The sequence below is a fragment of the Mus caroli genome, unplaced genomic scaffold (genome assembly GCF_978045245.1).
Source record: "Mus caroli unplaced genomic scaffold, Mus_caroli_1 scaffold_1, whole genome shotgun sequence".
Classification (NCBI taxonomy): Eukaryota; Metazoa; Chordata; class Mammalia; order Rodentia; family Muridae; genus Mus; species Mus caroli.
The window spans coordinates 51,661,046-51,675,546 of record NW_028227256.1 but is presented as its reverse complement, the minus strand read 5'-3'; the positions used below and the strand labels follow the sequence as shown (position 1 = coordinate 51,675,546).

The window sequence follows — 14,501 nt, the reverse complement described above, 5'->3', positions numbered from 1 at the left end:
CTTTTTTTTTTTTTTTTTTTTTTTTTTCTAGACAGGGTTTTCTGTATAGCCCTGGCTGTCCTGGAACTCACTTTGTAGACCAGGCTGGCCTCAAACTCAGAAATCTGCGTGCCTTTGCCTCCCGAGTGCTGGGATTAAAGGTGTGCACCACCACGCCTGGCTTGTTTATTTCTTAATAGAGCCCTCTTACATTAGAAAAGTAGAATCATGAAGTAGACAGATATAAAAAATGAAAATGGAAAATGTTGGAGGAAAAGCAGGTAACAAAAGTAGAGAGAAAAATAAAGGTCATGGCTCTTCAGGGTATCCCTGATCTGTAAGAGCTGGGCATGAAAGGCCAGTGTGGTGACATTTGCAGTCACATGGGAAAAGTTCACAGGAAAGAGATTTCCTGCCCTGTACATTAACCCCAGCTGATAATAAACTTGAACTCTTGAACTGCAGCCCAATGTCAGTCATGATTTCCTTGGATTCAGAACTGATAAAGATTACGTAAGGACCACATGCCCCATCTTGTACAAGTCTAGCATTCTCTTGGTGATTTCAAAGGTCTGGGGAGATGTGGGTTGCTGCTTGTATTTGTATTACCTGCATTGGTCTATCTAGTTAATGTGTTTGATTTTGAAATTTTGCTTTTAGGTTCTGGCATCCACCTCTCCCTAGCACCCATGGCTCACAAAGGACTTTTTACTCACTATGCAAAACACAAAAGCCCTGTACATCCTCTATCAAATTCACAACTGACCCTTCACTGCATAGCCAGGGCCTTGCTTAACACAGAGGCCTCTGATTTTCAGCACAGCTTCCTCTTTAGGAGATACCTTAATTATAAGCAACATTTCCCCAGCAAATAAAACTTTAATCAGTCTTGATAATTTTCAGTTTCTGATCATTCAACCAAGGGCTATTCCAGGGATCTTCAAACTTTTTATGCAAAGGGATAGATAGCATGCTCACCTTTGAGGTTTGTAAAAGTAACTTTTAGTCACCCGATGTAATTGTCTTAGAGGCTTACTGCTGAATAAGCTCACCCTTGCTAGTTCTTTCTGAGCTTTGGCTGGCTGGTTCAACTCAGCTGTTCTGCCTCAAACTCTTCTCCAAGCTGACTGATTCAATCTGGCTTCTCTCAGCTTGTCACTGGATTGATCTGCTTGGGATCAAACTAACTCAGGCAGTTTGTTGTAATCTTCTGGCTCCTTCTCATTCTCTGGCTTCATCTATCTCTCCTGACTTGCCCTGAACTGCACGAACTCACGGCACTGACTCCCAACGGACTTTCTCTTCCTGGGCTGCTCTTACATACATTTTCTCCTGAGAGTTGGATGTATCCTATCTCTGACTCATTCTGTCACATCTTTCTCTGATTTGTCACTTTGTCTGTTCTTCTGTTAGACATCATTGTTTGGGATTAAAGGTGTATACTGAAGGATTCCAGACAGAGGGATTGAAGATGTGTACTAAGGACCTGTTGTTGGCTTTCTAGCCACACAGACCTAGAAGGTCTTTGGATCTGATCAGAGCAGCCTTGGTGCTGGATTAAGATTCCTCCACAGTAGTTCCCTATCTCAGTTTCTCAGCTCAGCTGTGGTATCATGAAAACAGACATGAACACTTTGAAAGATGAACTGTGTCCCCCTCAAATAAGTTTTTTCAAAAACAAGACACAATATGTGTATGGTTAAAATACTTTAAAGATACTGATTACAGCACAGGCCTTGAACTCAGGATCTTCCATGCTTCCAAACAAAAAGCATTTATTTATATGTAAATATCACTTGCATATAACTCTATATGATCTTTGCTTAGCATATTGCCTTGAATAAATGAATTGTGAATGATTCTTAAGCATTTATTTAGATGTATCTAGGCTACGTCTTACTCGCCTCCCCTGCATTATGTTAATAATCACACATTTCATGCTGAGAATATTGATGCTGGTAGAACAGTGGTTTAGCACAGACTTTGTGTTTGATCACCAGCACTGAGAGAAAAAAAGATAATTATATTTTATTAACTTTCAATTACAAATTTCTCCTGAATTCTCTAGTCTTATCTCCCAAAAGAATAAGTCTGTGAATCATCTTGAATATTTTATTTTGTTTATCTGTCCTAAATTCACCTAACACCTAATAGAAGCAAGAACCCACACAAACACAGTGAAATGACACAGAACTAAGGCAAAGATGTTCAAGTGGCAGTGTGTATTATTGCTTTGCTGTGAGTGTGAGAAATGGGTGCTACCATTTTATGTCCTGTATCCACAATATACACAGAATAGCATGTATGTCCAAGAAAGGATAATTTATTTATCTTTTGCTTATACAACCGTGAAGATAATGGTCTTCTAATGGCTTTTCTCTGCCTTGGCCATGCTCTTGTCAGAGCTGATTAAGCCTGTCACTGCTTTTTACTCCCAACTTCAAATAGTGTAAAGCTTCCCCCAGAACTATAAGAAGCTTCAGGGCTGGGACTATACTTGCTGTTACTGTTGTTATCTCTGGTCCTTGGGTACCTTGCACAGACCTCTTCCTCCATCCCCCAATATTGGGAATTGAGCCTAGGGCCTCATATTCTAGACAAGCATTCTGTCAGTAAGCTATATCCCTGTCTTAGGGTTTCTATTGCTGTGAAGAGACCCCGTGACCACCTCTTATAAAGGAAAACATTTAATTAGACTTTTACCGTTCAGAGGTTTAGTCCATTACTATCATAGCAGGAAACACGGTGGTGTGTGGGCAGATGTGGTAGAGAGGTAGCTGAGAGTTCTACATCTGGATCTGCATGCAGCAAGAAGAGACAATCACAATAGGCCTGACTTGAGTATCTGAGACCTCAAAGCCCATCTCCAGTGACACACTTTCTCCAACAATGCTACACCTATTACAACAAGGCCTAATAGTGCCAGTCCCTATGAGTCTATGGGACCATTTTTATTCAAATTACCACAATCCCTAACCCCCTTTTGACTTTTCTTATTAAGACAGTGTCTTACTAAATTACCTGGGTTGCCCTTAAGCTTAGTCTGTAGTTCAAACTGCAATCTTCCTGCCTTAGCTTCCCAAATAGCTGAGATTACAGTTCTGTGTGCTACTAGATCTGGGGAGTTTTAGGGCTCTTAGTTTAAAGGCACTATGATGGTTTGTATATTCGTGGACCAGGGAGTGGCACCATTTGGAGGTGTGGCCTTGTTGGAATAGGTGTGGCCTGGTTAGAGTAGGTGTACCACTGTGGGTGTGGGCTTAAGACCCTCACCCCAGTTGCCTGGAAGTCAGTCTTCCACTAGCAGCCTTTGAATGAAGACATAGAACTCTCAGCTCTGCCTGCGTCATGTCTGCCTGGATACTGCCATGCTCCCACCTTGATGATAATGGACTGACCCTCTGAACCTATAAGCCAGCCCCAATTAAATGTTTTTTTTTTATAAGACTTGCCTTGGTCATGGTGTCTGTTCACAGTTGTAAAACTGTAACTAAGACAGGCACACATTAGAATCTGTAAGTGCACTTTCGGTCATCACTGTGCACTGAGGTCCAGCCAGAGGGAATGGAAGAAAGGATGAGCTTGGATTCTTCAGTATTGTAGAAGCCCCATTCTTTCCCAAGGATTTCTCCATGTAAGGGAGGAAAGAGACAAGGGCACCGTGCCAGCCCCAAGGTAAATACCAGCTACAAGTGGAGATTAATTTCTTTTGATATTTGCAGTTCTAGCAATGTTTCATGTGCAGGTGTGTGGGACCTGTGAGATGGCTCATCAGGTGAAGGCTCTTGCCATTAAGCCTAAAGACTGAAGCTCAATTTCTAGAACCCACATGGTAGAAATAGAGAACTGACTCCAACAACTTGTACTTGCACACACAAATAAATGTAAAAAAAAATACATATTTATGTTTTGCTCTAAAACAGGCTCATGGTGTATTGAGTATTTTTTTTCAGCCTTCTGAGGATGGGCAGTGTATATATATATAGTCTTTATTTGTGCCCCTGAATTTTACTTGCATCATCTAGAAGAGGTTCCCAAAGTTACTATACTTTTCATTTCAATTGTATAAGTTTCTACATTTTCATTTTGCTCACATTTTACTGTCCAAGTTAGCTGTTTATCTCCATACATGGCTACTTTTGACTCACAGAAAACTCTTTTCATAAACATTTACATGGACTCAAAATAATGACTTTGCTGAGTTCATATCAGTTATCTGGGACTTGCTATTATATAGTCATATGATAAAGTAGTTTTTCCTCTGGCTTCTATGGTATAGGTAGAGCTGAGAGTTATAGGTGAAGAAATGGGTAAGCTGATTGAGTCAAGGAAAGGAAATCACAATCAAAAGTCTAAACAATTGTGTAAAAAAAAAAAAAAAAGATCAAAACAGCAAAAGAAGTTGCTCACGATAGCCAGGCTTGGTGGTACACACCCATTGTCTGGTCACACAAGAGGCTCAGATGGGAGGATCACGAGTTTAGGGTCAATCTGGGATGTATTGTGAGTTCCAAACCATCCTGGGACAACTTTCCGAGATCTTGTTTCAAAACAAACAAATGGAAAACCAAACCAAAACAAAAAAAGGTTTACTAATTGTAATGGAAAAGTTGGAATCATTTTATTATAGCTTTAAACTGAGACAGCCACTAATTACATCCTATGCATAACAGTCTCACAAGATGGAAGGTCACGTGTTACACATTGGCACAGAGCACCTAGATTCAAAACGTGGTCCAAGAATGTTTGACAGGCTTTGGAAGTTTGTTGGTTTATTTATTCCCAGACTTTTCTCATTTTAGAGAACATTTTTTTTAACAGATCTTTTGCCTGATATGCACATCTGCACTCAGGTGATCCAAGAATGCCTCATCAGAAAACTGTGTCTTTAGAAGGTGAATGTCATCTCAGATGATGGGGGCCAGGCTTTTGACCTGAAAGAGGAAGATGGAGAGATTGCCTCATTTTGTGTTACTCCTCAGATCTTTATCTCATATGACTTGGCTTGTCCACAGCCTGCCTGGGAAGGCAGCAATCTTTCCTTTCTTACTCCAGTTCCTTTGTCCAGAGAAGCACCTTACCCACAGGAAGTATTGACTGGGCATTTGTCAGTGATCCTGAAAACTGCTTCTGTTGTAGGAGGCAGTGCAAGTATTGATTAAACACTCCGCTGATGTCAATGCAAGGGACAAGAACTGGCAGACCCCCCTCCATGTGGCAGCAGCCAATAAAGCCGTCAAGTGTGCAGAAGTGATCATTCCGCTACTGAGCAGTGTCAACGTCTCTGACAGAGGCGGGCGCACAGCCTTGCATCACGCTGCTCTGAATGGACACATGGAGGTGAGTGTTCTCAGCATTGGGAACTGGACCACACTACTCAGACCCTATTAGCCACAGATGGAACCACTTTTGAGACTTTATGTGAATGTGAGAATAAGAGAGGTATGTTGCTTGGGCAGTTATATCCATTCTCAAATCAGACCATAATGAGTTGAAACAGTAGGTTGTCATTTCACTCTTCTCCTTTGACATGAGCAGTGTAGCCTGTCTTGCTCGCCTGTCTACCTGGTATGAATCCTTGAGCTGCTGTTAGGCTTGATGATAATTTGGTTTAGATCACCTGCAAGCAACAAGGAGCCGTCCTCATTGGAGGGAACACCTGAGTTCATTGTTTGTTATCTTTCAGATGGTCAATTTACTCTTGGCCAAAGGGGCAAACATCAACGCATTTGACAAGAAGGACCGACGAGCTCTCCACTGGGCAGCATACATGGGTGAGTGTTCTGTGTGTGGAAAGCAAAGTGCCAGGGTCTTTGCTACCATAATGGGTAAGGGCCTACTGTGCACAAAACCCTGGTTTTAATTCCCAACATATCAAACAACAATTAAAGACCACAAGCAGATGACCTTGGCTACATATGCCATGGGCCTCTTGTTGACCATGTAGGACAAATCTGGCTTAAGTGTTGGCTTTCACTTGAATGAAGATTTGGCCTGTTTTCCTGGCATCTGTAAAGTGCTCTACTTGGACAGTTGCCTTGTCAGAGGTTTATTTATCCCAAAACAGGGGGAGGATGACTCATGGCCTGGACCTCTCTGAACATTCTTCACTCTGGATTGGAAACTACAAACATTTCTTGTATGTTAGTTTGTTATGGCATCAAATAAAGTGTTTAGGAAAGAAAGCAGGCTGATTAACAAAGCAAGGACACTATGCTCCTTATCTTTGTGCTTCTAAACATTTTTGGAAAAGACAAAAGGAAGGAAGAGGGGGCAGCTTCCTCTGTATATGGAAGTGGAAGATCCTAGTAGCTCAGGCTTCTGCTGTGCTGGCACAAGTGGAAGCCCACAGACTTCCCTCTGTCCACTTCACTCCGCTAGAGTTGAAAAGATTGCATCTCTGTTTTGTCCTTTCCTTTCAATCCATCGCAAAGACCTTGGATAAATGATAGTCCTCAATGCAGACATGAGAGGTGAATAACTAAGATCCTTCTGTGTATTTCTGATTGGAGAAAAACCTGCAGTTAAAAAAGAAGATAGGGTTCTATTAGACTTAGATGCACACAAGCTGATATCCATCCATGGACTATTGTTCTGCCAAATCCCAGAAGATCCACACAATGGAACACAGAAGGGAGTACAGCAATGGGGGCCATGGGAATTTATAAACATCATGTGACACACTAAAGGGAGATGCATCATAAAGAACTATATTTAATACAATAATATGTATAATATTTTCTATTGTTGTGGAAGCTTCTATACAGGGAAGGGAAATTTGGGAAAAGGATACTGAAATATTAGATGGTATCTCCAGGGATTAGTGATTATTTTTTATTTTGTTTTGTTTTGAGCAGCTTTGCTTGTTTGAGTCAGTTTCATAAGCATGCATATCTGTTATCATCATTTCAAAAATTAACATTGCTTGTAGGATGGAAAGGAGTAGATTGGGGTGAGAATAAAATAAATCCCACAGCTACAGATTTCTGAATGAATTCTTAGACTTACAGACGCCAAGCATCTTTAAATTTTGTACGAATTAACTCTGTGTAGGAAAAGACCTTAAACTGATCCTCCTTCCCCTCAAGTGTTGGAATTCCAGGTGTGTGCCACCATGCCCGCTCCTTCTTTCGTTCTTGAATAACGCAGACCTTTGAGTAGGCTAAAACCAATTACATCTTCGGATACAATGTACATGGAATGACTCAAAGAACCTGTGAGGGTCCAGCTGATGCTTTGCTGATGTAGAGTTAAAATATTTTTATGACCCAAAGAAATCAAATCATTATTGCTCATGCCACCAGGTTATAAATAGGGTGACTTACAATCCTTAGGAGACAGGGGATAAAAGCTGGGGCAGGTAGCTTGAGTCGGCACCACGTAACTGAAAATATTTTTCTATATAAAAGATTTTTTAGATAAAGAATTACATTTTAATAAAGCAAGCTATACCTCTTTCTCCACCCCCTTAGCCTCCCATATAAATTGTAGGTCTTGGAACCAGTATTTGTCTCCTGCCCTTCAGTTAGCTGCAACATTTATAGCAATGAATTTAAGCTTTAAACGATCTTCAGTTATTACATAAAGGCCAAACACATGTGCCATAGTGAACTAGGGAACAGATCTCAAATGCCCACAAAAGCCGAGATTAGGAAGGTTTTCTATTTGGTGAACGATTTATGGGAGTTGTTTTACATGGAAACATAAAAATTGCCTTTTAACGGATTAAAACCCAACAAGGCAATGGTAATTTCAGATTAAACAATAATCTGTAAGTATTCTGATCTTTTTTTAAACTGGTTTTCTAAACTAAATTTTTACTGGTAGGCTCTTTTGGTGAGGATGGTAATTGTTTTCATTTTAACACAACCCTTGTTGCTCTTACTGTGTCTGTTTTGTTGTCTAAGCTGGTCTGGAATTCATTCTGTATTCCATGCTGTGTCTGAATTTGTAACTTGCTTGCCTTTCACCCAAATGCTGGGATTCTGGGATTACACACTCAATACCAATACAACTTTTAAAAGGTGGAGCTACTAATATATTGTCAAACAGCCACCACCTTTGCTACATCTCATTCAAGCCTTAGATTTGAGTCATCTTTTTTCTTCCCGTGAGATTTATATAATGTCCAGTACATAGTAGGTACTCAATAAATGCTCATTGATTATTTTCCATATGGCAGCTTTCCCCCCCCCTCCCCCCTACTCCCAGATCAGGAAATACTGGTGGTAAAACCAGCTAAGAATGATCTTTTTGTGTGTGGTGAGTTGTCGCATTGTCTTATAAAGCTTAACTATGGTCTTGCTGCTTTATTTGTCAAGGCCACCTGGACGTTGTGGCGCTGCTCATTAACCATGGTGCAGAAGTTACCTGCAAGGATAAGAAGGGCTACACCCCGCTGCACGCTGCAGCCTCCAATGGGCAGATCAGTGTTGTCAAACATCTCCTGAACCTGGGGGTGGAGGTAAGCTCTGATGACTGTATTGCTATGGGTTCATGTCTTTCTGTCTGGGTTTTCTTCTGCTCTGAAGTGGAATCCTGTTTGCATTTTTATTCGAGTGGAGAAAAACTTATTTCCTTGGCTCGTGTATTTCTTAGTTTATGTGAGCTGATAGAGTGTGATAGGGACAAGTAGCAGGAAACCAGAAACAGACTATAGACACAGAGAAGTATACAAATGTTTATATTTCATTCTTTTCCTTTTTTTCTTCCTTTTTTCTTTTTGGTTTTGGTTTTGCCTTTTGAGGCAGAGTTTCTCTGTAACCCTAGCTGTCCTGGAACTTGCTCTGTATACCAGGCTGGCCACATGCTCTGTCACCTCCCAGCAAACATTTATATTTTATGCAATTTGTAATAATCAGTCATTTTAAAAGGCCTGTTGGAAGCAGACCTTGGAAGTTGTGGCTCACAGCAGGAGGGAATAAATGGATGGCAGGGACTGAATAAGAAATGTTGATGGTGAGCTTGAACCATTGGCCAGTCCCTTCTCCTTCAGCTAGGAGCAGTGATGCCCAGGGCATCTTACCTCTAGAGGAAAGGAGAGTCAGGTGCTGTGTGAGACAAGATGCTAACATCCAGATCCTTGAGCAGGTCTGGGAAAGTGGTAGGGCGCCATGGACTAACATACTTCAGCTCTGCAGGAAGACCAGCCCTGTGAGGTGTCAGGCTCCAGAGAGAAAGCAGAATTGATTCTGAGCCTGACTTGAGGGCACGGGGTTCACATGCCACTGTCTTGCTACCCCTGTCCTCTCTCTTCATGGCCATGGTTGCCAAGCCCGCGGGTTGGGCTTGTCCTTTTCTTCTCTAGCATTGTGAAAGTCTTTGTTTTCCATTTTAGTTATCCATCTCTGTCTGGATAAACCCCTTTGCAGGTTGAAACCGCTAATAACCTCGTGGCATTTTTTTTTTGTTGTTCATATTCAATTTCACTTCTCTTTCCCCAGGGTATGTGTGTGTTACACTCGCTCTCAGGATAACCTGCTGGGGAGCAAGTGAGCTCTGAATAATTACACTGATGGGTGAACCTTCCCTTTCTCTCACCAGAGCCATTAGGCCTTTTGTGGCAAATGGAGTAAATTGGCTCCAGTGATTTTAATTGCCCTTGTTGGATGCTTTGCAGATTGATGAAATCAATGTCTATGGAAACACAGCACTTCACATTGCCTGCTACAATGGCCAGGATGCTGTCGTTAATGAGCTGATCGACTATGGTGCTAACGTGAATCAGCCCAACAACAGTGGCTTCACCCCTCTGCACTTTGCAGCGGCGTCCACTCACGGTGCTCTGTGTCTGGAGTTGTTAGTGAACAATGGGGCCGATGTGAACATTCAGGTATGCCATTCAGTCTCTCTGCCTTAAACACTTTTGCACTGAGCCTTTGAGCTAACCTAACTACTGTCAGTTATGCTGTGCTTTCTTGAATTGGAAGCACTTTGATTCACACAGCCTGGCTCTGGATTGAGATGCTGTGGAAACAGCTGGGTCGCCTCTCTAGGTATTGATGATATCAACACATAGGCACTAAGGCTCCAGGAGGATCTCCTTTCCAGATTAATGAATGCTCCAGGCCTTAAAGGTGCTAGCTCAGCCTGCATTTTAGCACAACATGGTTAGTTGATAGGGAAGAGCTGCTGAGAATACAGAGGAGTGACTAACTCATGATTGTTCCCAGTCCCAGTTGCGCCCTTCAAGTGCTTTTCTTCAGCAAGCTGTTCCTTAGTGAAGGAACATTGACCAGATAGTGGTGAGCATTCCTTCAGCCATGGAGTTGCTTAAGGACTGCCCTGCTCTAATTTTGAGAGTGGAGGAGAATCTGATCAAGGGATGTGATCTTTGGCCATTGCAGATTCACAATATAGGAGATAAAACACACTCAGACACTCGAGGCAAAATGTGTTGAGTGCTGAGAAAAAAAAAAAGAGGAATGAAACTTTGCAAAGTAGATGATACACGTGTTAGCTTGTCTTTGTTTGGGGACAAAAAAAAAAAGAGCTCTTTTTTGAGCAGAGAATTTGAGAGGAGCCACAGAAATAATTCGGGAGAGGGCATTCCAAACAGAGAACGTTATGAATGAAAGAGAGGGGGACGAGCTGTGAATAAGAAAAGCTGTGTGAACTGGTGACTTCTCAGCTCACCGTGATGGCTGATGAAGGCAGCCTATGTTGCTATGCAGTCAGTATTTCCCATCTGGGTTGTACTGAGACACCCTTGCCTTGCAGCAGAATATCCTGAGCAGCGCCCCCCACCATCCTCAGCCTCAGTTCCTTTTCTGCTTGCATTCAGGACTCCTAGAGCACAGTTTCAGGATCTTCCCTGTCTATGTTGAAAAGTCATGATTTCAAAGATTTAATTTCAGAACTAAGTTTAATTTCAAGATATTTTATAACCTCTGCTTACTGTTAAATATTTTTAAATTTTTTCTTATAATCTCCCACAGTGAAGAAATGTGAGACAAATGACCAGAATAACACTTTATTAGTTGAATAGAGCATAAGTTGGAGAAGGAACCCACACACAGTGAACATATGAGAAACTAAAGCAAGAGGCTCACACCACAGCCAGGAGCTTGGGCTTCCATAGACTGTGGGAACTCTGACCTTTGTAGAACAATTAGAAACAGCAATCTAACTGCAGAACATGGAGGCCCAGAAAATATGCAAGTGTATGAATATTGTAAACTCTTAAATGATAAAATAAAATAAAACCAAAAATGGAAAAAAATACAAGCTCTTAACAAACAAAATAGAGCAGAATGGCTCATGGAAATTTCCATGCAGTATACATGACAATATGTTTAATATGCTTAATATATAAAGAGTTCATGATAAGAAGAAATATGGTAGGCTACTAGAAAATTTAAGCAAATATGGAGCACAAGAGATAATTTGTAATACCCATGAAGCCCATGAAAAAATATTCTGTATCATCAGTGATTTAAAAATGCAGGTTAATACTTTAAGGTTGACAAACATAAAGAATATTAATGCCTAGACCTCGTGTTATCAGAGTACAGTAAACATTTGCAATCTCATTTTTATTTTTTGTTTGTTTTTGAGACAAGATTCACTTTATAGCCTAGACTGTCATGGACATGCCTTTCTTCTTGCTGGTCTGAATCTGGATTCTAGGTGGAGACACCATCCCCAGCTTCACTGTATGTGTCTGTGTGTATGCACACAAAGGCCATAAACTACCTGGAGTAATATCAGTTATCATCTGCAGAGACAAAATTCTGATTTGGGATTTTAGTTTTCTTTTTGTATTTTGGAAAAACTCTCTGATTTTGATAAGTGGCCATGTTGTTTTTAAATTCAAAAGTAAGCATTTTTTCTGAGGGGAAAAAAAAAACATAGCTGCATCTGACCTATAAATGGGATGGCTTTAAAATAACTGAAAGTTAGTGAAATTGGAGTAGGTAATGAGTTATGAGGATGAGGAATGGGAGGGGCCAGTGAGGAATGGGAGGAGCCAATAAGGAATGGGAGGAGCCAATGAGGAATGTGAGGAGTTCATGAGAAATGGGACAGCCCATGAGGAATGAGAGGAGCCAAGGGGTAGAACCTGAAGTTGAGGAATGGAATCTTGGAAGGGGCATGACACTATAGAATGGATACATGTTTTGTTCTGGGGCTAGACTGCCTTAATAAAAAGTAACCTATCTGTGCTTTGTAAAATAAGGGAAATAATAGCATCTTCTTCATGGGCATGTTGTGGAGATTAAGCATAGTTGTCATGTCTAATTGTACAGCTCAGAGCTATCATATAGTAAGCACTTGATATTGTTCATAGTCTCTGAGAGGATGCCAGGAGCAAAGGTAGGCACAGGAAGCAAGCTGACTCTTTTTATTTTGTGTGTGGGTTCAGTGTTTATGCCATAGCACATGCCCATGTGGAGGTCAGAGGACAATCTGCAGGAGTTAGTTCTCTTCTTGTATTAGGTGGGTTGTGGGAATTGAACTTGAGTACCCTGGCTTGGAAGTGAGCACCCTTCCTTACCCACTGAACCATCATCTCACAGGTTCTGCATTTAATTTTTGAGAACCTCATGTTGAGCCAGGTTGAGGACACAGTAGTGGAAAATGTCATGTTATAGCATAGAAAAACAGTAAGGGATATGAAAAAATAGGACTTAGGTTGCTTCAGTCACATAAAGATGACAGGAAAGGGCAGTTGTCATTTGCGGAGAGAGTATATAACAGCATGACTGGAGAAGCTGAGGGAAGTCTGAAGGAGCTCTTGACCCTTTGGGTTGGGAGAAGGAAGATACAGAGCAAGGATGAGAAAGGGATAGGAAAGGGAAGAAAGAACTGAAGGGAGCGTGATAGCTTCATGAAGGTCTGAGGCATGCAGAGAGGGAAAAATAGAACCAGTGAAGGGTGTTTCAGAGCTCCACATTCTATATACGGAGCCCATGCAGGGTCTCAGGGAAAGGTCAGAAGGCCTTAAAGCAAGGGAGAGACCAAGGAGACACAAACCAAAGTGACAAAGAGGTTTTATGTGGGGTAGAATTTACAGAGTTTGGTAGTCATGGGGAGAAGAAGCTCACAACAGGCCTGTGGGCATCTGTGGGGTTTTTCAGACTAAGGAGGAGGATGGGCATTAGATAAAGGCATCATCTTTGTGACCCTCCACTTAGTTAACTCACAGGTTGTCTGATACTCCCCATACCTTGCAAAATGCATCTTAGTGCTCTTGGTGTGTCTGATGCCCAGATATGCCTCCTCCTGCCATGCCTGCCTGCTTCTTCCAGTTGGCTGACCAGTACTCAGTTCAAATCAGATAATGGACTTGTTACATGGTCAGCTTATCTCCTTTACCATGGACCAGAGGGGCTGGAGAAATGGCTCAGCAGTCAATAGTTCTTGACACTCCTACAAAGGACTTGGTTTTAATTCCCCAGTAACTAAATCCAGGGGGTTTAAAAACCCACCTATGACTCCAGTTTCAGAGTTTCTAATGTCATCTTCTGGTATCTGTAGGTACCTGCACACACACACACACATAGTGCACATATATACACTTAGGCACACATGTACATATATAAAAATAATTAATTTTTTGAAAATAGACTAGAATAAATAATATATACTTAGCATTGATGCTTAATTTTTCTTATAGATCATTAATTATAAATAGGATGCAAGAAATGGCATCTTAAAAACCATAGATGGGTTTAACTGTATCTACTTTCTGTAGAGGGGGTTTTGAATGCATATCTAACCCTTCCTGGCCTCCCTTTATCTCCTGTGTCTATCTGGTCTGAGTGTGTAACCACCAGACCCTCCTTCAAGGTTCAATGTACATTCTCAATGAGCCCACCACCTTCCTTTAAATATAGTCTTCCTGTCTAACTCAGTAGGTAGATTTCTAGTTAAAGTTGTACTGTGTTGCTTTTAGATTTTGAAAATGTATGTGGATATTAGACAGTTTGAGGGTTTTTTTAAAGATTTTTTTTTTCAAGTTTAAGAGAAACAGTATATTGAAATGCAGCCAGCACCCTTCAGTGTTCACTTGGGTTTCCGCCACACTTATGGAACCCTGAGTGATGTCTTCATGAGCCGTAGAGTGGTGGAAAAGGGAGAGGGTGTGTGTTCCATGTGCACGGCACAGTCCCTCACTAGCTTCATCTCATCTCCCTTAGCTTTGACCTTTCACTATTGAACCTAGGTAAAATAAAAAAGGCATGTTATTTTATATAAAACTCTATTGAAGATTCCCTTGTAATTTGCAATTAAGAAAAATGTGTAATTTTTCTTCTCTATTACAGATTATAAGTTCTGTAGTATCCCAATGCTTCCCAACCCCCACCCCCGACCCAACAGTCAGACTTCAAGAATGTACTATATACAAAGCCACAGTGGAAAAGATAGAAAACATCTCAGATAGCTGCAGCCACATTGCTCAATTCCTGGCCACTAACATTTAGTCTGGTTCACTTGCTGTCTGTGGACCTTTGGAACATTTATAGCTAGGAGACTGGATCCTGCCATATATCTGCTGAGTGTGTCAGTTCCCTTGTCTG

At 41.3% G+C, this 14,501-nt stretch overlaps 1 protein-coding gene across 4 annotated transcripts in view; it reads left to right on the top strand.

The window, feature by feature from the left end:
• Ankrd44 (ankyrin repeat domain 44) overlaps nt 1-14,501 on the top strand; it is a 301,804-nt gene that overhangs the window by 158,694 nt on the left and 128,609 nt on the right. For all 4 annotated transcript variants that reach the window (XM_021160936.3, XM_029478049.2, XM_029478052.2 and 1 more), the window contains exons 5-8: nt 5,119-5,319; nt 5,666-5,753; nt 8,301-8,443; nt 9,599-9,811. In XM_021160936.3, the coding sequence (XP_021016595.1) occupies nt 5,119-5,319; nt 5,666-5,753; nt 8,301-8,443; nt 9,599-9,811 (645 nt within the window). The remainder of the gene's footprint in view (nt 1-5,118; nt 5,320-5,665; nt 5,754-8,300; nt 8,444-9,598; nt 9,812-14,501) is intronic.